This window comes from Ornithorhynchus anatinus, chromosome 4, assembly GCF_004115215.2.
Source record: "Ornithorhynchus anatinus isolate Pmale09 chromosome 4, mOrnAna1.pri.v4, whole genome shotgun sequence".
NCBI classification, from domain to species: Eukaryota; Metazoa; Chordata; class Mammalia; order Monotremata; family Ornithorhynchidae; genus Ornithorhynchus; species Ornithorhynchus anatinus.
This window is the reverse complement of record NC_041731.1, coordinates 10819070-10841119: the sequence shown is the minus strand read 5'-3', so window position 1 is coordinate 10841119 and position 22050 is coordinate 10819070. Positions and strand designations below refer to the sequence as shown.

At 47.6% G+C, this 22050-nt stretch overlaps 1 protein-coding gene across 6 annotated transcripts in view; it reads left to right on the top strand.

Moving 5' to 3' along the window:
- The window catches only part of EGFR (epidermal growth factor receptor), a 298096-nt gene that overhangs the window by 255981 nt on the left and 20065 nt on the right, over window positions 1-22050 (top strand). For all 6 annotated transcript variants that reach the window (XM_029062043.2, XM_029062046.2, XM_029062042.2 and 3 more), the window contains 5 exons: window positions 1021-1059; window positions 7065-7206; window positions 8431-8553; window positions 13208-13306; window positions 19255-19440. In XM_029062043.2, the coding sequence (XP_028917876.1) occupies window positions 1021-1059; window positions 7065-7206; window positions 8431-8553; window positions 13208-13306; window positions 19255-19440 (589 nt within the window). The remainder of the gene's footprint in view (window positions 1-1020; window positions 1060-7064; window positions 7207-8430; window positions 8554-13207; window positions 13307-19254; window positions 19441-22050) is intronic.

The following is a 22050-nucleotide window of genomic DNA, read 5'->3' as shown; positions in this document are numbered from 1 at the left end:
TCTATATTTCTCACACTTTTTTTTTCAAAACACTCCAGACCAGTTTCATCAGGTGGCAAAATTGCCCCAAAAAAAGAAAAAGGCACATGAAGAAAGGAATAGTGTATTATTATTAATTGTGCTTGGCCACATCACTGACCATGCTGCCCACATGTTTAGTGATGACTGATTTATGTATTCTGAAATAAACGAGCCTGTGTCCAGCAGGGTTTTGCATCGGCTGGAAAGGGGAGCTGCATTTGTAATTAGGAATGTTAAAGAAAAGAAAAAGGCCAAAGAAGCTCATGAGAAAGTTTCCTGTTTTGTTTATAGCTTGTGGTGACATGTCACTGCAGTCTGTGTATCCTCCAAAAGGCATATGTCAAACAGGATGAACTGGGATGTTTTAGACTCAAATGAGAAATTTATGGAAATGATTATTAAGTCTTAATGGTATTGAAGAACTGTAAATAGCAGAACTTGACTATTTAGGTCTATTTCAGTGTCATAACCCCAATTTTCTTTGGGTATAATTCTCCCTGTAGATCTAAATTCCCCACCCCAAAAAGTTATTTATTATTATACCATTAATAATTGTTATATTTGCTAAGCTCTTACCATATGCCAAGCACCGCACTGAGCAGTGGGGAAGAGACTAGATAAAGAAAGAGTTCCTCCCATACTCAGTGCTCACAGTCCCTGGGGAACGGGGAGAACAGATATTGAATCACCATTTTAGAGATGAGGAAACTGAGGAATTGAGAAGGTAAATGACTTGCCCAAGGCCACAGAGGAGGTAAGTGGCAGAGCCGGGGTTAGAACCCAGGTGCTCCAAATCCCAGGCCTGTGTTCTTTCTACTAGGCCAGAACAACACTCCCTGACTAGAAAGGCTCTGTGTTGTTAGTCTGAATCCTGCCTTGTATGTGAATCTGGCATATTGCACATTACAGCTTAAGAAGACACTGGGGACTAGTGACCAAGTGAATAAGGTAGAGTTTTGTAATTTTGAATGTTTTTTCTCTCTCTCTCAATTCCTGCAGATGTAATGGGCCAGGTCTCGAAGGCTGTCCAATGAATAGGTAATTGTGGTCATTTTACCCCCTTCTGGCTACCCCTTATATTAAAATTAAATATTAGAGCTTCTTTGGGTGAACATGTGGCTTATATTTTATCAGTGTCTTCCTGCTTAGACTGTGAGCCCTATGTAGGACAGGGGCTGTGTCCCACCCGATCGATTTGTAGCTATCCCAGCACTTAAAAGTGTTTGACACATAATAAGTACTTAACAGATACCATTAAAAAAATATTTTCTTCATCTGCTTTCCCTCAGGAACTGGCCTAGGGATCTCAGCCTCCCATTAGCCCACGGCATCATCATTACCCCGTCTCCTCTTCTCCCTTTCATCCAATTGGTCCATCTGTTACAACACTCTAACACACCTATGGGTTTTGGCCTATAGTGAATAACAATGGGGGGAGGCCAGGGAATAGACAGGGATGAATAATTTGTTACTGCACCTTCTTTTTCACTCCTGCTCTGACATCTTCAATCCCCAGTGGCCCAGACTGAGAAGTTGAAAGGCAGGATTGTTGACTCTTGTCCTGCTCCACTGTCCAATTTGCCCTATTGTTGCAGTCAAACCCCCTTCATCAGTGACCACAAGGACCTTCCCGAAAGCTCTAAATTTTCTTTCTCTTCTATTCCTCATTTTGCCCCACCTTTTTCACAACATTTAACCCCATAGAACATTTTTGGTTTTGCGATACCATCCTCTCTTGAGTCTCACCCAGTACCAAAGTCAAAAGTCAGTTCATTTTTCTGGGTGTTCATTTTGAATAACCAACAGGTGGCAAGAGTGAAACATTCATTCAATAGTATTTATTGAGCGCTTATTATGTGCAGAGCACTGTATTAAGTGCTTGGAGTGTACAAATCGGCAACAGATAGAGACAGTCCCTGCCCACTGATGGGCTTACAGTCTACTCGGGGGAGACAGACTGACAAAAACAATAGCAATAAATAGAATCAAGGGGATGTACATCTCATTAAAACAATAGCAATAAATAGAATCAAGGTGATGTACATCTCATTAATAGAATAATTAGAGTAATAAAAATATATACAAACGAGCAGACGAGCGCAGTGCTGAGGGGAGGGGAAGGGAGAGGGGAGAGGAGCAGAGGGATGGGGGGAAAGGGAGGCTTAGCTGAAGGGGGTGAAGGGGGGGTAGAGAGGCAGTAGAGGGAAAAGGGGAAGCACAGTCTGGAAAGGCCTCTTGGAGGAGGTGAGCTCTCAGTAGGGCTTTGAAGAGGGGAAGAGAATTAGTTTGGCGGAGGTGAGGAGGGAGGGCGTTCCAGGACATCTGGAGGACGTGGCCCAGGGGTCAATGGCGGGATAGGTGAGAACGGGGATGGTGAGGAGGTGGGCGGCAGAAGAGCAGAGCCTATGGGGTGGGCAGTAGAAAGAGAGAAGGGAGGAGAGGTAGGAGGGGGCAAGGTGATGGGGAGTCTTGTAGCCCAGAGTGAGAAGTTTTTGTTTCGTGCGGAGGTTGATAGGCAACCACTGGAGGTTTTTAAGAAGAGGAGTGACAGGCCCGGAGTGTTTCTGCAGGAAGATGAGCCGGGCAGTGGAATGAAGAATAGACTGGAGCAGGGAGAGACTGGAGGAAGGGAGATCAGAGAGAAGGCTGACACAATAATCCAGCTGGGATATTATGAGAGCCTGTACCAGTAAAACAGCCATTTGGGTGGAGAGGAAAGGGCGGATCTTGGCGATATCATAAAGGTGAGACAGGCAGGTCTTGTTGACGGATTGGATGTGTGGGTGAACGAGAGAGCCGAGTCAAAGGTGACACCGAGGTTGCGGGTGGGAAGGATGGTCGTACCATCCACTGTGAAAGAGAAATCAGGAAGAGGACAGGGCTTGGGAGGGAAGATAAGGAGCTCAGTTTTGGCCATGTTGAGTTTTAGGTGGCGGGCAGACATCCAGGTAGAGACGTCTTGGAGGCAGGAGGAGATACGAGCCTGAAGGGAGGGGGAGAGGATGGGGCAGAGATGTAGATTTGTGTGTCATTTGCATAGAGATGATAGTTGAAGCTGTGAGAGCGAATGAGTTCACGGAGGGAGTGAGTGTAGATGGAGAACAGAAGACGGCCAAGAACTGACCCTTGAGGAACCCCAACAGTTAGAGGATGGGAGGGGGAGGAGGAGCCTGCGAAGGAGACCGAGAATGAACGGCCAGAAAGATATGAGGAGAGCCAGTAGAGGACAGAGTCCGTGAAGCCAAGGTGAGATAAGATGTGGAGGAGAAGGGGATGGTCAACAGTGTCAAAGGCAGCTGAGAGGTCAAGGAGGATTAGGATAGAGTAGGAGCCATTGGATTTGGCAAGAAGGAGGTCATGGGTGACCTTTAAGAGAGCAGTCTCGGTAGAGTGGAGGGAACGGAAGCCAGATGGGAGGGGGTCCGGGAGAGAATGGGAGTTAAGGAATTCCAGGCAGCGAGTGTAGACGACTCGTTTTAGGAGCTTGGAAAGGAAAGGTAGTAGGGAGATAGGGCGATAACTGAAAGAGGAAGTGGGGTCGAGAGAGGGTTTTTTTAGGATGGGGGAGACATGGGCATGTTTGAAGGTAGAGGGGAATAGGTCATTGGAGAGTGAGCGGTTAAAGATAGAAGTTAAGGAGGGAAGGAGGGAAGGGGCGATGGTTTTTATAAGGTGAGTGGGAATGGGGTCCGAAGCACAGGTGGAGCGGGTGGCACTTGCGAGGAGGGAGGAGATCTCCTCTGAGGATACTGCAGGGAAAGATGGGAAAGTAGGGGAGAGGGTTGGTGGGGTTGGGGGGAGGCAGAAGGGGGAGGGATGACTTTGGAGAGCTCAGACCTGATTGTGTTAATTTTCGTGATGAAGTAGGTGGCCGGATCATTGGGGTGAGGGATGGGGGAGGGGGAGGAACAGGGGGCCTGAGGAGAGAATTAAAGGTCCGGAACAATTGGCGGGGCTGACGGGCATGGGTGTCGATGAGGGAAGGAAAAACGTTTTGCCTGGCGGAGGAGAGGGCAGAGTTAAGGCAGGAAAAGATAAATATGAAATGGATAAGGTCGGCTTGGTGCTTGGACCTTCGCCAGCAGCGCTCAGCAGCTCGAGCGTAGGAGGCGGACGGAGGCAGTGACCCGGGGCTGTGGGTTAGGGGAGCGAGAGCGACGGAGGGAAAGGGGGGCGAGAGAGTTGAGATGAGTAGAGAGGGTGGAGTTGAGTGCGGTAACCCGATCAACGAGAGTGGGAAGAGAGGACGGGGGGGGGCAAGGTAGGGAGAGATGCTTTTGGAGAGATGGATGGGATCAAGAGAGCAAAGGTCTCTGTGGGGGAGTAGTACAGATTTGCAGGGGGAGAGAGTGTGAGAGAGGAGGCAGGTGAGAAGGTTATGGTCAGAGAGAGGGATTTCAGAGTTGGTGAGGGAGGAGATGGTGCAGCGGTAGGAGATCACGAGTTCGAGGGTGTGACCGAGTCGGTGAGTGGGCGAGGTGTGGTGGAGCAGGAGGTCGGCAGAGTCGAGGAGCGATAGCAGGGGGGCGGCAGAGGAGTCACCGGGTACATCCATGTGGATGTCGAAGTCTCCGAGGATCAGAGTGGGCAGAGAGAAGGAGAGAAGGAATGTGAGAAAAGAGTCAAGGTGGTTGAAGAAGTCGGTGGTGGGACCGGGAGGGCGGTAGATGACGGCTACAAGGTATCTGGAGGGGGTGGTAGAGGCGAATGATATGGGCTTCGAAGGAGGGAAAGGAGAGGGAAGGGGGAGGAGGGATAGTGCGGAAGCGGCATCAGGGTGAGAGAAGAGAGCCGACGCCTCCTCCCTTTCCGGTGAGTCTGGGGGAGTGGGAGAAGGAGAGGCCTCGGCTGGAGAGAGCAGAGGTGGAGACCGTGTCTCCGGGAGTGAGCCAGATCTCCGTAAGGGCGAGGAGGAGGAGAGAGCGGGAAAGGAAAAGGTCAAAGATGATAGGTAGTTTACCAGTAATGGAGCGGGGGTGCCAGAGGCCACACTTGAAAGTAGCAGTGGGTGCGGGGGGGGAGGGGGAGAAGAACTGGGGGGGGGGCTTTGGATGGGAAGGAGGTGGCGGGGCCCTGGACGGGGAGAGGGGGAGGAGGGGTGGTGGTGGGACAGGAGTACTGGGATGGCGCGTGGGTGGGGAAGAGGGAGGGGAGAGGGTGGGAGGAGGGGGTTTGGTGGGGAGGAGCGTAGGAAGAGGGCGAGGAGGGGTGGCGCTGGTAAAGTGGGGTTCTAGGATGGGGGAGAGGAGGAGGGGAGGAGGCAGAGGAGAGAGCGGGAAAGAGCTAGGCGAGAGAGGGGAAGGGGAAAGAGAGGATTGGGACGGGCAGATGGGGGGGGGGGTGGAAGGACATGGTGAGGCCAGAGAGGTAGGTGGAAGCACTGAGAACAATTAACATGAGAACATGCAAAAGCGGTAATATAGTAACATGATACAATAAAATATTATTAATAAGCGGCTGATGACCAGGGTCAGGGGTTGACTAAGAGTCGATCTGATCAAAATCGAAGTCAAAAGGCTAGCGGCAAAGAGAGTCCCCCGGCTCATGTCCAAATGTCTCTGAGGTGGCGGCGGGAGCCCTGAGGATGTCCGGTGTGGGTTGTGGGCGTAGGTGGCGGCTAAGGTAAGGTGACACAGTGAGAACAAGGACATCGTCGCCCGGGGCGGGGGAGATCAATCACCTCATGGGGGAGGAGGGGGTGAAGGCTTCCCAAAATGGCCACTTCCAGGTGGAGTCGGGGGAGGGCGGTTGGGGAGCACATTGTCCCCAGGCCCGAGCAGGGGAGCACAATGTCCCGAGGCCTGAGCAGAGCAGCACCCGAGCAGGGGAGCACAATGTCCCGAGGCCCGAGCAGGGGCGCACAATGTCCCGAGACCCGAGCAGGGAAGCACAATGTCCCATGACTCTGGGGGGGTGGGGAGCTGGGGACAGTAGAGTCCTGCGGCACGGGTCTGCTACCAGGAAGGGCTACGGGGGACAGGGAAAGTTGTGGGGAGGTCTGGGAGCTGCACGTGGAGCTGGTGGCTGGGGGGGTCTGTGGGGGCGGGGGGGTGGGGGTCGTCAGTGTCAGAGTCCTTGCGTAGGGGTGCAGAGGTCCAGGTTGCAGAGCTGACTATAAGCCCAGGGGCAGGTCATCGAGGACTGATAGCGTGGCTCCAAGGAAGCGAAGGTCCCGAGTCGACGTGGCGGCGATGACTGGAGGAGAGAGGTTCAGCCGGGAATGGGGACGGGCGGTCCAAGGCTCAGCTCCCCAGGAGAGGCGGTCGCGGCGCAGATGAGTCGGCCAGCGGCAGTCGAAGAGCTTGCCGGGAATAAGGGACGGGTGGTCCACGGCTCCGCTCCAAAGGAGAGGAGATCCCGAATCCATGTGGCGGCGGATTCAGCCGGGAATAAGGGGACCGGCGGTCCAAGGCTCATCTCCAAGGGAGCGGAGATCCCGAGCCCACGTGGCGGCGGATCCAGCCGGGAAGAAGGGGACGGACGGTCCCACGGCTCAGCTCCCCAGGATAGGCGGTCCCGACGTAGATGAGTCGGCGATCGGCAGCCAAAGAGTTAGCTGGGAATAGGGGACGGGCGGTCTAAGGCTCCGCTCCAAGGGAGAGGAGGTCCTGCGTCCATGTGGCGGCGGATTCGGCTGGGAATAAGGGGACTGGCGGTCCAAGGGTCAATTCCAAGGGAGCGGAGATCCCGAGCCCACGTGGTGGCGGATCCAGCCGGGAAGAAGGGGCCGGGAGGTCCCAAGGCTCAGCTTCCCAGGAAACGGTTTACCTATGATCTCTGGGGCAGCGTTCTGGCTTGGGACACTTCTCTCTTATGAGCGACGAAACCGTGATCAGGGGAAGGGAAAATGGGCGGCAAGATGTGGGAATGGGGATTTGAAGAGTGGGCAGAGCAGAACAACCACAAGGTGCGCTCTGGCGATTGGACCTCGCCATAGTCCTTGGGGCCGCCTCACTCATAAATCCCAGACAACCCCCATCTCCCCGGCCACGAATCTACCGAACAAACCAAGAAACCACCCCTCCCTTGTTCATCTTTCCCAGCTCCAAGATCCCCTCCATCGCTGCTGGGATTGTGGGGAGCCTCCTCTGCCTGGTGATGGTGGGCCTCATCATCGGACTCTACATGAGAAGGCGGCACATTGTTCGTAAACGCACGCTGCGCAGGCTACTTCAGGAAAGGGAGGTAAGAGGCCAGGGCTCTCCAGTGGCCCGGGGCATCTTCACAAGAGGAATGTTGCCCCACGGGGGATCGTGGGAGCCATTCTTACTCTAACCAAGAAGTAGATGCCTCTGGTTTCACCAGCACTACCTGTCCAGCCCACACACCCAAGTTCATACTGGCAACGTGCCCATCCATTTCATCGTGTCGGTCTTTTCATTGGTACCATTACTAGGGTACTGCTAGATGAATGTTCTCTGCCTCCTGCAGCTTTCCCCACCCATGTGTTCCTGACCTCAGGAAAATAGCTGTGGCACTGTCCTCGGAAAGTCACCTGGCCAAAGATCTTGACTAAGTGGCAGGTCACTCACTGAATGATTTGTTTTAAAATTATGATCTCACATGTGAAAAGTATATCGATATAAATATGTAGAGATAGACATAGATATAGGTTGCCAGTTAGCCTGATAGATAAGTAGGCTTCTAAGTAGAGATTTGCAACCCTCGTTCTTCTTCACCGGTCTTTGCTAGGAGCATTTTAGAACCCGTGTTTCCCACAGCCTTTAGATCTGTAATCAGTCGATCAGAGGTATTTATTGAGTTCTTACTGAGTCCCCAGCACTGTATTACATGTTTGGGAGAGTATAGTATAATAGAATTGGTAAACATGATTCCTGTCCCAGGGAGCTTACAGTCTAGAGGGAGAGGTAGATATGAAAATAAATTACAGGTAGGAAAATGGCCGACCGTTAGGGAAGGATCCACTTTCCATTCAAATTTGATTTTCAAGTGCCCAGAAAAAGTAGGAATAGTAGTAACGGTACTTATAATAATAATGTCTGTCTCTCCCTCTAGACTGTAAACTCAAAGTGAGCAGGGAATGGGTCTCCCAAGCACTTAGTACAGTGCTTTGCACACAGTAGGCACTCAGTAAATGCTATTGATTGGTTGACTGATTATTTAGCACCTAATGAGTGTAATAAGTATTTTTAAGTTACTTCCTGTACCAAAAGAGCTTATGCTCTAACAGGGGCAAAAGGAATAGATATAGTCACAAGCTGCGGAGTCTGAGTAAATACAATTGAACGTTCAGTCAAATATGCACATATACACAAGTGCAGAAGGTGGGCATAAATACATTTAAAAATGTAAGAGAGAGCTGGGATTTGCGTGGTATTTGGCTTCTTGTCTTCCCTTCTATTCAGCCCTAGGAGAGTTTTAATCAGACCCTTCTCTTGTGCCTATTAGCTCGTTGAGCCCCTCACACCCAGTGGAGAAGCTCCCAATCAGGCCCTTCTGAGGATCCTCAAGGAGACAGAATTTAAGAAGATCAAAGTTCTTGGCTCTGGGGCATTCGGCACAGTGTACAAGGTGAGCACACCGAAGAAACATACTGAAAAGACTTGTGGAAATCCCTGAATCATTTGGATGCACAAGTAGTGTGTATGAGAGACTCCAAAGAACCAGAGCGGTCATAGAGGAAAGCAAAGATCTGCAGTGCTTCCAAAATCTTTATGGTTTGTTCTGAGTATCCCATCATGTCACTGGCTCGCCTGCTGACTGCAGGCGGTATTTATGGTATCTGGCATTTGTACTGTGGTGTGGGGAGATTGGTAAAGAAGTACATGGAACCAGAAAACTGCATACTTCATAGTCTCTCCCTTCCTCCCTTTCCCATGCTCTCCTTTTCTCCCTCTTTCCATCCCTACAATCTTTTCTCTGAGGCTATCTTTCACCTTGTGGCCCTGCTTGGACTAGTGGTCAGGAATTTAGCTGCCCTGCCAGCACAGCCCCTGCGGTGCCCTTGCCAAAGATTCTTTCTGCCCGGATCCTCCCGGCTGAGTAGTCGTCCTCGTAAGTGCTTAGTAGTCCTCGTTTGTGGACCCGATCGGACTGAGGCAGAAGGAGAACCCGATTTGTTCAGACCCAGCATGGCCTAGTGGGTAGAGCTCGGGCCTGGGAGTCAGAAGAGTTAGTTCTGGCTCTGCGACTTGCCTGCTGTGTGACCCTGGGCAAGTCATTTCCCTCTTTGGGTCTCGCTTCATTTCTCATCTGTAAAATGGGGAGTGAATTAAGACGGTGAGTCAATTAAGACTGAGCCCTGTGTGGGACAGTACCTGTGTCCAACCCGATTTGCTCGTCTCCATCCCGGTGCTTAGAATGGTGCCTGGCACATAGTGAGTACTTAACAAGTACCTAATTATAATTGTTATTTTGTTATTAATATCATTATTGGTCTGTTCCCTCCCCGCCCATATTTAGGGTTGAGGGGTGATCCAGCAAGGCAGCATTAGGGGTGGTCCCCTCAAGTATGAGGAATGCACAGTGGCATGGTTGTCCCGGTGGCCCAGCACTGTCAGAGATGGAGATGATAGTAATAATAATAACGATAATAATAACAATAACTGTGCTACTTGCTAAGCACTTACTATTTGTCAACGCTATGCTAAGCACTGGGGTAGGTACAAGATAATCAGGCCTGATCTGGGCCTCACATTCTAAGTAGGAGGGAGAACAGGTACGGAATCCTCATTTTGCAAACGAGGTAACAGACACAGAGAATTAAGTCACTTGGTCACACAGAAGAAAAGTGGCGGGACCAGGATTACAACCCCAGTCCGCTGACTCCCAGGCCCCTGCTCTTTCCATTAGGCTACACTGTCCAACAAGATCTCCCTCTCTGCCCAGTAGTGAAGCCAGGCCCCCTTCCAGAATCCTCAAACACAGGACACAGTTATAGGACTCAATTTAGGCCAAGGAGAGAAACCAGGATCCGGGCAGTTTAGCTTGCACAGGGTCAGAAGTTTTAATCCTACATCAGCCTCTCATTTCTGGGCCTTCCTGCAGTGTTGGGGTTGCAGGGAAGTGTGGCAAATGGAGCAGGAGGAAGCATAGGGTGACTCTTGGACAACTAAGGACCCTGCTTGAAGGAAAGTCAGCTTGAGGCAACTGCTCACTCTGTAACCTCTTGCAGGTTTGGGAGAGCAAAAGGTAGATGAAGCTGCCTGAACCAGCCTGACAGAGATCTCCTGAGATCTCTGGGATTTAAGCACAAAGAATTAGGGCATGGATGAGACTAAAAACTATTCATTGTTTGCCAGATTCAGCTTGATGATGAAAGATAAAATGCCAATTTTTCCAATACCCACTTATATTTTTTGGATCTAAATCATCTCGTCTCCTCCCAGGCTTCTCAGTGCAGGTCCAGTAGGCAAAGATGAAAATGGAAGTTTGAAGAAGACCCTCTGCTCTGGGGCCAACAGATACAAACCTGAGAGGTGCTGTGGTATAAGAAGCAGTATTGCATGTTGGCTTGCCCAGCCTGGCAGACTTTGGGTGGCAAATGCTTGCCCTGGCACAGTCGAGAGACTTTGGCACTTGTTTTCTTTGCTCAGACAAGAGCACTTTCCGAGTTAGCACACAAAAGTGTTGGAAAATAAAACCCATGAGAGAAGGTTAAGGAAGTTGTTATTTGGCCTGCAGAAGAGAAGGCTGAGGAATGTTTATGACTGTTTTGAGATATTTGAAGGATTACTGTAAGAAAAAGCAGGCCAGCTGGACTCCTTTTTAACAAAAAGAAATAGGGGGGAAATTTACAGCAAAGTAGGAGAGAGAACAGTATTTAATCCATATTTACAGATGAGGAAACTGAGGCACAGAGAAGTGAAGTGGCTTACGCAATGTTTCACAGCAGGTAAGTGGCAGAACCAGGATTAGAATCCAAGTCCTCTGCTCCTAGGCCCATGCTCTTTCTCCTAGGCCACGCTGCTTTCTCACTGTGACCTTTTTCCCCTTTCTCTTTCCCCAGCCTCAGCCCACTGGGGTCGGGGGTTTGCTGGGCAAGCTATGACTAGGTCTTGCTGCCCCTTAGAAGTCAGCCGGTTCTGAAGGTTCTTGTTTGAGCTTTGTGCATACCTACCCTACAGCAAGCTCTTCCTTGTTTGACTGCCATTTGCATTTGATTGAGCTCTCTGGCCACTATCCACCACAGGTTTAAAGAAATAGCTTCTTCTTGCTTTATTAGCTCAAACACATGGTAATTAAAGAAAGAGAGAGAAGAGGAGTGGAGAGGAGAGAGAAGGTAGTATCTGAGCTGCTGGAAGGGACGGGGAAGCCTATTAGTTTCTAAAGTCTGTGCTTAACTCTCCAGCCCACAGCCCTCTTCCCTCCTCCCCTCACAGACACGTCAACCTGCCCTTTGTGTATGAAGAAGGGGTTCCCCGACAGCGATCACTATTTTCATGCGTAGTTGTGACAGGCTGATGTCCCTTCCTCACTGCCCATCTGTTAACTCTGGGTTCTGGTTTGTAGAATGTTGTTTTCAGTTCTGCTTCTCAATCTTGAGATTGGATTTAGACTCTCGGTTCCTCAAATCCTTCTAATTGCAGTCCTCTATTAAACCTGGTTTGAGTGAGGCAGGAAGTTTAAGATACTTGCCCGAGTATCTGCCCAGAGAGGAGTGAAAAGTGAATTCCCAAATAAAGCTGCTCAGATGCCCGTAGTACTCAAATAACAGAAAACAAAAAATGAAACCCCTGCAAAAGGGCTGTGGCTGGCTGTCTCTTCAGCAACTGGGTGAGACATATACTATAACTCTGGTATTTTACATTTGTCTATATTCTCCTTATCAGAGGGCTACCACGTCCTTTTCTGCTGTTAGTGTGAGGTGCTCACGTCCACCACACACATTATTAGTGCCCAGTATTTAATGAAGTGGATTTTGACGGTATCTCACAGGTGATGGGCTTTCTGATGCCTTTGAAAGGCGCCAGATCATCTTCTGTTGAGTTAGCTGGAAACAGGCCCGACTACATACGTTAATACACGTAACAAACGTGGCTCAGTGGAAAGAGCCTGGGCTTCGGAGACAGAGTTCATAGGTTCGAATCCTGGCTCTGCCACTTGTCAGCTGTGTGACTGTGGGCAAGTCACTTCACTTCTCTGTGCCTCAGTGACCTCATCTGTAAAATGGAGATGAAGACTGTGAGCCTCATGTGGGACAACCTGATTACCCTGTATCTCCCCCAGCGCTTAGAACAGTGCTCTGCACATAGTAAGCGCTCAACAAATACCAACATTATTATTATTATTAGATTCCCTCCCTTTGAGTGGATGACAGCAAACAATCACTCATCGGGGGTTCAGCTCAGAACCCCTCGGAACATAGAAGGCTCTTCATTTTCCCATTACCAATGACAATCCACAATCCACAAAAGACCCTTTTAAAATGCTCTAACTCAGTTGTTTATATTGACTTTGTGTTCTCAAGCAAGACCAAGCCCTAGAAAGAAGAGGCAGGCCCAGGATTATGTTAGAGTAGTGCCCAGAACTCTGTACTCAGCCCAGAAAAAATTGGGTTTCAGCCCTTCATAAAGACTCAGATCTTTGTAACCTCTGATAAGCAGTTGGCATTCATGGCCCCCCCAAAAATCAGAAATGATGCTGTGGATTTTTTGTTTTTTATCGTACTTACCCTCAAAGTCTGATTTCTTTTAAGCCCAGCCTAATTTCTTGGGAGCCTCTTTTCTTAGAAGTCTGAGAATTCATGCAGACTCATTTTTCTGCCCATATTTTAGCCGAGGCGGGGCCTTGTCAGTAAATGAATCGTATTTATTGAGCACTTACTATGGTCAGAGCACTGTACTAAGTTTTTGGGAGAGTACAATTTAACAATAAACAGACCCTTTTCCTGCCCACAACGACCTTACAGTCTAGAATGGGAGACAGACATTAATATAAATAAATAAACTGCAGATATGTACAAAAGTGCCTGTGAGATGTCATAATCCCAGTTGGTGGATTTTTTTTTTTTTATAGAAAACAACTTGTTGGAAGCCCTTCAGCCAAACAGAGGGCATTTTTCCCCAAACTGTGGGCAAAAGGATGCCATTTCATCCCTCGTTCATTTATTCAGTCGTATTTATTGAGTGCTTACCATGCGCAGAGCACTGTACTAAGCGCTCGGAAAGTACAATTCAGCAATAAAGTGAGTATGACTGTTACTGACCCATTTCTCTTGTTGCAGGGGTTGTGGATTCCCGAAGGAGAGAAGGTCAAAATTCCAGTTGCTATTAAGGAATTGAGAGAGGCGACCTCCCCAAAAGCCAACAAGGAAATTCTTGATGTGAGTGTTCAACTTTGGTCTGTAGGTAGGATTAAGCCTTCCCGAACTTGCCGGTGGGGAATGTTTGTTTTCTTTTTGGCAGCAGGACTGTTTCCACGCAGTCCGCGGTACTTTGTTTGCTCTGCTTTTGGGCTGCTCTCTCAGGACCACTTTCTAAGGACTCATTTTTCAAACCTTTCCCTTCCTGCTGAAGTTCAGGCTGCCTCGGGTGGTCAAAGCTGTTCCCCGTTCCCTTCCAAGCTCCTTCTCAGATTTCTGTCCCCTTTTGACACTGGGTCTTCTCCAGCACAGCGAAATCTATTTCATTAATCCCAGAGCGCAGGGCTAGATCTCAGGAGATGGGAAATAAAATGCCTGGACCAGCGAGGTATTTTTAAGATATTTGTTTGTGCCCTAAAGGATTAGAAGAATTAAAGAGCTATTCATTTGAAGCAGGAACTCATCGTTCCCCACAATAATAATTATTATTATGGTTTTTGTTAAGTGCTCACTATGTGCCAGGCACTGTTCTTAGCACTGGCATAGATTCAAGATAATCAGGTTGGGAACAATGCATGTCCCACAGGGGGCTCTCCATCTTAATCCCCATTTTACAGATGAGGTAACTGAGAACCAAGTGAAGCAAATTGCCCAAGGTCACAGAGCAGACAAGCGTCAGAGCTAGGGTTCGAACCCATGACCTTTTTGACTCTCAGGCCTATGCTCTATCCACTTGCCATGCTGCTTCTATGTGTTTCTGCATGAAGCTGAATAGACGGTCACATGATCTACATTGTTGGTTTGATGATTTTTACAGAAAGTTGAGGAAGTGACCTGCCGAATGAGTGAAATATCATCCTTGATGGTGGGTGGTTCCCTCATCATTTTAGGAGCAAAATGGGTCAATTTAAAGGCCAGATTCAGAGAGGGAAACCTGTCTCTGCTCCCAAAGCCCTGTAAGCCCAGTTGATCTTGCAGACAGGCCCAAGGATCACAAAAAGCCAAAGTTATTTATTTTTCCTTTTGGATCAAAACTGGAGCATGAAAATGTACCAAAGTGAAAACCAAACATGACATGGGTTTTAATGTGCTTTGACATGGCGAATTCCCCAGTGGCAAAACACTTTGCCCGTTACATCTAAATCAATTAATTCTTGGCAGAAGTGTCTGTTTCATGTCAACTCATATAGGGATTCTTCGGGAGAACTGCATACTTTGAAGAACCCAACGATTTTTAGTCTCTAACAGTATGAGCATTGACCTTCCACTCCATCCCAGCAGAGTGGCATCTGGGAAGATCCAACACCAGAATTTTAAAAGGGGAGAAGGGAAGTTGTTTATTCAGGGCATCTGGCCCCCGCGACCTCACGAGGCAAAAATCCCACTGAGATTTGGCTTGATGGAAGAAAAAGGTGCACCATGAATTTAACTATCTTTCACAAGGCAAACAGAATGAAGCTAAAACCAACAATTAATTCTGAGCCTTTAAAAAAAAAATCCCATCTCCCTCCTCAAAGTATTCCAGGTCCCTTCAGCAGAGATCTGCTTATCCTGGAGAAAAATGGGATTCCCTCTGTGGACATACAGTCTCCTTGAAAAGCACAGCAAATGCTAGGGCTCTGGTAACTGCCCCTAGAATCTGAGCCTCCTCTCTCAATTGTTAATAAGAGATGCGTATTTGTAGAGGTGTAAAAAAGCTTTCATTCTTTTTCTTCTTAAAGGCCCTCGAAGTGGACTCAAGTGCCAGTTCTGTTAAATAATCACAGCCACACAGGGCTTACCAAACGGTGGGGAGGGACTCTGTGAGAAGGAAGCAACACAGCGAAGAGGATTCAGTCACAGTAGGTCACGAACTGAGCCAAGAGAAACAGAAGCAGGACGGGCCGGAGAACGGCTTCAACTTCAGTGTAGGGTTAAGGAGGGGATGCATCTTGGTTTCCGTGGCAGGAGAGCAGATGAGAGAAAAATGGGCACTTTGGAAAAACTTTGCCTATCCTTTGGTAGGTGTTTAACAGCTACATTGGTTTTTCCAAAGAGCCCATTGTGGTATTTGTTAAGCACTTTGTACCGAGCAGTTTACTAAGTGCTGGGGTAGATGCAAGTATAATCAGGTCAGACACAGTCCCTCTCCCACATGGGGCTCACAGTCTAAGTAGGAGGGAGAACAGATATTGAATCTCTCTTTTACAGGTCAGGAAATTGAAGCACAGATAAGTGATTTGCCCAAGGTCATACAGCAGGCAGATTCCAGAGCTGGGATTAAAACTTCAGTGGGAAGGCAGTGTGGCCAGTGGAAAGAGAAGACTGGGAAAGAAGGAATGTGGATTTGAATCCTAGCTCTACCACTGGCCTATTGGGCAGGGCACTTAACCTCTTAGGACCTCGGTTTCTTAATCTGTAAAATGGAGATAAGATTGACGTTGAGCCCCTTGTGAGCTAAGCACCAGAGATAGATACAAGGAACTGAGATTGGACACCTCGTATCTGCCCCAGCGCTTAGCATGTAGTGAGCGTTTAGTAAATGGATAATCGAGTGATTCAGATAACTTCGTTCCCTTTTATTTCCCATTGAAGTAAGACTGCTGGCACCAAGCATCCTGAGATTTCGTTTACTTTTCACATGATTTAGTTAGCTGGTGGAATTTCTTCTGCTCGTCCCAGCCAAAGTGAAACACTGGAAAGGAAGAGGAACAGAAAACAATTTTGAAAGATAAATTATAAACCTTCCCGAGCATTTAGTATAGTGCTCTGCTCCCAGTGGATTCTCTATAAATAACATTGATTGATTGGCAAGGTCCCAAAAGCCTTGCAGAAACTATTCCCCCGAAAATTGCCAGTTCCCATCTTTCAGTCAGCTTTCTAACCCCCAGGCCCAATCACTGTATCAGGGTAGGGCTAGTTCTGAAGATTATTGTGGAATACCAAGCATAGTTGGAATAGGTTTCAGTGTACTGTGAGATTTCCAAGATAAACAGCTAAAAACAAAGCTCACTTGAATATCAGCACACACTGAAAGGGACACACGACTGAACAATGGTCCTATTATGCTTCTGTGGGGAGGCAGTGACCTAGTTTACTTTGCACTATCAGATCTGAAAGACACTCGGAGGTTCTGGAGGAAATCCATCCTCCGTGTGGTCCGTACACCCACTCCATACATTCAGCTTCCCAGTTCTTCCCAATTCCCCCAACTCCAGGTCAGCTCCTTGCAAGCTGTATAACAGATAGGCAGCTGGAACTGCTTGGATTTGCAGATTTTTTTGCTCTTCTGAATTGAATAACGTGTATCTACAGACAAGAAGACCAGAAACAGAAATCCCTTGGTTTGCACTGCCTCCCAGAACTTAGAGTTGGGCATAATTTAAGTGTATAATCCTATGACTAACTCATTTCTCACCGACTTCAGTTTAACCATGTGGGGAGCAACAGAGAATTACAGTAATGGTAAGAGAATCCAGAATAATATTTAATACCTCAAAAATAAAAATCCACCCGGACTTCCAGCTGATCTCAGGGTTGGAAATGATCGCATGTTGCTCCCTCTTCACATGGGTTCAAGTGAATGAAAGGTATTCCTTTCAAATATCCATTTTAAAATACCCAGACAAAATAACATCCTCAAAATAGTGTGCCTCGTGAAGTTTAAAAACTTAGAGACCTTGATAGAAAGAAGTTCATTCATTCAATAGTATTTATTGAGCGCTTACTATGTGCAGAGCACTGTACTAAGCGCTTGGGATGAACAAGTCGGCAACAGATAGAGACAGTCCCTGCCGTTTGACGGGCTTACGGTCTAATCGGGGGAGATGGACAGACAAGAACAATGGCGATAAATAGAGTCAAGGGGAAGAACATCTCGTAAAAACCGATGGCAACTGAATAGAATCAAGGCGATGTACAATTCATTAACAAAATAAATAGGGCAATGGAAATATATACAGTTGAGCGGACGAGTACAGTGCTGTGGGGAAGGGAAGGGAGAGGTGGAGGAGCAGAGGGAAAAGGGGAAAAAGAGGGTTTAGCTGTGGAGAGGTAAAGCGGGGGTGGCAGAGGGAGTAGAGGGAGAAGAGGAGCTCAGTCTGGGAAGGCCTCTTGGAGGAGGTGAGTTTTAAGTAGGGTGAGTTTTAAGTAGGGTCCGTTCCTGTCTCCGATTGGGAGGTCAGGGCCTTTTGTCCTCTGGATTCTTGTCCTTGCAGCATGATTAGCGGGTTTATGATGTCACTCTTGGTGTGCTGAGTTACGTGATAAGTGGGTGGAGTACTTCTAACTCCATGGGACGTGGATAGATAATAACTTTCCTTATTCATTAACTGCCAAAAACATCCAGAGGGAAAAAGAGCAGTGAAACACAACATATTGGCAAAATAAAAGCCGCTATCCCTCTCCTAATAGGATGATATGTTACTTGAATGGACTCTACCAATTAATAGGAAATTAATCAAAATGGGATTTGCACACCAAGCAGTAGTATTTATTGAGTGAAGGACACTGTACTAAGCACTTGGGAGTATGAGTTGGTAGGTATGGCCCAGTGGCAAGAGCTCAGGCTTGGGATTCAGAGGACATGGGTTCTAATTCCGGCTCCATACCTGTCTGCTGTGTGACCTTGGGCAAGTCACTTAACTTCTCTGGGCCTCAGTTACCGGATCTGTAAAATGGGGATTAAGACCGTGAGTCCAAAGTGGGACAACCTGATTACCTTGGTATTTACCCCTGTGTTTAGAACAGTGCTGGGCACATAGTAAATGCTTAACAAATACTATTATTATTATGTACGATCTCTGCCCTCAAGGAGCTTACAACCTTTCCCATTTGGACACTCCTGCCCCATTGAGAATACGACTGGCAGGGCCAAGAGAATCCAAGTGATGCCTCTCAAGTCACTGGCACCACAGTCAATAGCTTCGCACTGGTTTTCAGTCCTGAAATCTCAGGGCCAAGCTTCACCTGACGTTCCTACCGGGAGACTCCAAAAAACCCACTCAGACCTCTCAGTTATCACCCTTCGTCCAGGTCATTTCAACACCCCAACATCCTCATGGCACCAACTCGGTGCCTAAGAGCCAGAAAGTGGAGTGTCCCATAACACCAACTTAACCTTAAGCGTGTTGGACCTTGAAAGTCTTTTTTCAGCAGTTGCAATGTAGCAGCCAGAGCAGTTGCACTTTATAGACACGTTAGATTATTTGTGACGATTAACGATTTTGATGGTCCAATATTTTGAAGAGTCAAAAAGGTGTGGTGAGGCAAAGGAGTTCTGAAATGAAACGGAGTTGTGAGCATATTAACACTTCTCCCCAAGCAACTCCGCAGCACCACATTCATGCCCTGTCTTAGGTAATGATCCTCACCAGAGAAGGGGACTGTGTCTAATTCTCACCTCTGTATTCTCACCCAGGGCTTAATACAATGCTCTGCACACAATTAAGTGCTTGATAAATACTACTTGAAAGAAAGAGGGAAGAATTGGGCGCGGTACCAAAGAGCCCCACCGAGTTGGCAGTTTGCAAGGCCTAAACAGAAAAACCCGATGATGATGATGATAATGGTGTTTGTTAATGCTTAGTATCTGCCAAGTACTGTAGTAAGTCCTGGGAAAGATACAAAATAATCAGGTCAGACACTGTCCCTGTCCCATATAAGCTCACAGTTTAAGTGGGGAGGGAGAACAGGTATTGAACCTCCATTTTACAGATAAGGAAATTGAGTCACAGAGAAGTCAAATGACTTTACCTGTGTCGCACAGCAGCAAAGTGGCAGCGGCAGGTTTAGAACCCAGGTCCCAGGCCCATACTCTTTCCACTAATCCATTCTGCTTAACATGAAAGACCTAATCTCCCATCAGCATATATTTTGGAGAAGTGCCTTTAATTTTTCTTTGTTTTTCTTTTTCAACTGTGGCTTGTTTTGTTGTCGGGACCCCCCTCCAGGAGCAGCACTAATGCCGCTCTTTCCATTCCTCTGGATAGGAAGCCTACGTCATGGCCAGTGTGGACAACCCCCACGTTTGCCGCCTGCTTGGGATCTGCCTCACGTCTACCGTCCAGCTCATCACTCAGCTCATGCCGTTCGGTTGCCTCCTGGACTATATTCGGGAGCACAAGGACAACATCGGCTCCCAGTACCTTCTCAACTGGTGTGTGCAGATCGCGAAGGTAAACAGGCAGCAGGGCCTTCCGCTCACCCTCACTAATCAATGGGGGGCATTTGTTGAGCGCTTACGGGGGGCAGAGCACTATACCGAGAGCTTGGGAAGTTTGCAGTTTTACCATTCCTATGGCTAAGCTTGATCAAAGGGGAAGCGCCACCCACTCACCCATCAGTCAAATTTATTGAGCATCCATTCATTTATTCAGTTGTATTGATTGAGCATTTACTGTGTGCAAAACACTGTACTAAGTGCTTGGGAGAGTACAATATAACATTAGACACAGTCCTGCCCACAACGAGCTCACAGTCTAGAGCGGGAGACAGACATTAATATAAATAAATAAATAAATAACATATATACAGATATATACATATGTGCTGTGGTGATGGGAGGGAGGATGAATGAAAGAGCGACACAGAATAGAGTGGGGAAAGAGGAGAAGAGGGCTTAGCCAGGGAAGGCTTCTTGGAGGAGATGTGCCTTCAATAAGGTTTTGAAGTGAGGGAGAGCAATTACCTATAATAATAATAATGTTGGTATTTGTTAAGCGCTTACTATGTGCAGAGCACTGTTCTAAGCGCCGGGATAGATACAGGGTATTCAGGTTGTCCCACGTGAGGCTCACAGTCTTAATCCCATTTTACAGATGAGGTAACTGAGGCACAGAGAAGTTAAGTGACTTGCCCACAGTCACACAGCTAAGTGGCAGATCTGGGATTCCAACTCATGACCTCTGACTCCCAAGCCCGTGCTCTTTCCATTGAGCCACGCTGCTTCCCATATGTGCATATACCTATATGTGCAGAGCCCTGGCTTAAACATTTGGGTGAGTGCAATAGAGTTGTTAGGCACAATCCCTGCCCTCAGGTAAATTACCAACAGCCATGTGCAGAGCACTGCACTGAGCAATGGGAGAGTGCAATCAATAAGTCTGTAGACATGATTCCTGCCTTCAAGGAGCCGACGATCTAGCAGCGGAAGGCAGGCATTAAAATAAATTCCAAGTAGGAGACGCCAAAGAATAGGAAACTATGCACCCGTGGGCTGTGGGAGTGTGGAGTAGAGGCAGTATCTAAATGTTCGCGACACCAGGCAGCTGCAGTCAAGGCTCCGAGAGACCCTTCTTTTCCCCCTCGTTGCCGCTGATGGGCCTGGTGCCCCCTTCGAAGCATTGAGAAACCACATTCATTCATTCAATCAATGATATTTATTGAGTGCTTACTGGGTGCAGAGCACTGTACTAAGTACTTGGAAAGTACAATTCAGCAATAGACAATCCCTGCCCACACCGAGTTTACAGTCTAGAAGGGGGAAGACAGACATCAAAACAAGTAAATAGGCATCAATATAAATAGAATTATAGATATAGAATATCAAAACAAGTAAACAGACAATAATATAAATAAATAGAATTATAGATATATACATATGTAAACAAGTGATGTGGGGTGGGGGGAGCCTAGGGAGCAGGTTGAGGTGACGCAGAAGGGAGGGGGGAGCTGAGGAAAAGGGGGGCTTAGTCTGGGTCTAGTGGAAAGAGCACAGGCCTGGGAGGCAGAAGACCTAGGTCTAATCCCAGCTTTACCATGTGCCTGCTATATGAGACCTTGGATCAGTCAACTTCACTTCTGCATGCCTCAGTTTCCTCATCAGTAAAATGGGAGTTCAAGACCTGTTCTCCCTCGTGTTTAGATTGTGAGCCTCAGGTGAGACATGGACTATGTCTGACTTGATTGTAATGTATCTACCCCAGCATTCAGTACAGTCTTTGGTACATAGTAAGCACTTAGCAAGTATCACTATTATCATTATTAAAGACTATTTCCCACAGATAAAGGCCTAATAGGCAACCAACTGCCCATATCCAGAGTCCCAGGGGACTGAAACTGGGAGGATAATTAAAATCTGCAGAGATGACATTTTACAACTAGGAAATCTTTTCATTTCCAAATGGAACTTTCCAAATGGACTGGTTCCTGCCACACCTCCCAGGGAGAAAGTGTGAAGAGAAAAAAGTACTTCTGGGGTCTTATCGGGACTCTGAAGGCCTAAACCTCCCAAAACAGCCAAGCTGTTGCATCTAAAGGACAAAGTCCATTTTCTCTCTCCCTCCCTCCATCTCCCATCTTCACCCTATCCCCCTCCATAGTGGCGTCTTGATGTTGGGTGATTTGTAGATTGAGGACTTTTGAATAGCCCCAGTGGGTTAAATCTTCAGCAGAACAAGGGAAAAAAGTTTGCAGTATTCCAAAGACAATATCAAAATGCAACCAATCGAATAGCGTAAGAGAAAATTAAAATTGCCCCAATGGTAAGAGACGTTTTCCCTACGACCGTTAGCTTTTTATCTAAGCCCTAAACAATTTTTCATTCAAAAGCATCCACACGACACAGAAACACTTAGTGGCTAACCAAAGACTAAACTCCTGGAGTTTTTAAAAGTGACATCATTAGTCACTGGTATTTACGGGCTTGTGAATAACATATGGTAAGTCTTGGACTTGAAGTCTGCTCTCGAAAGAGCACACTGTGAACGAGGTATTTTGTCCACTGTCTGGCAAGTTTATTGACTGGATCAAAAGGCAAAAGAGATGAACCGAGCCACAGTCACCGC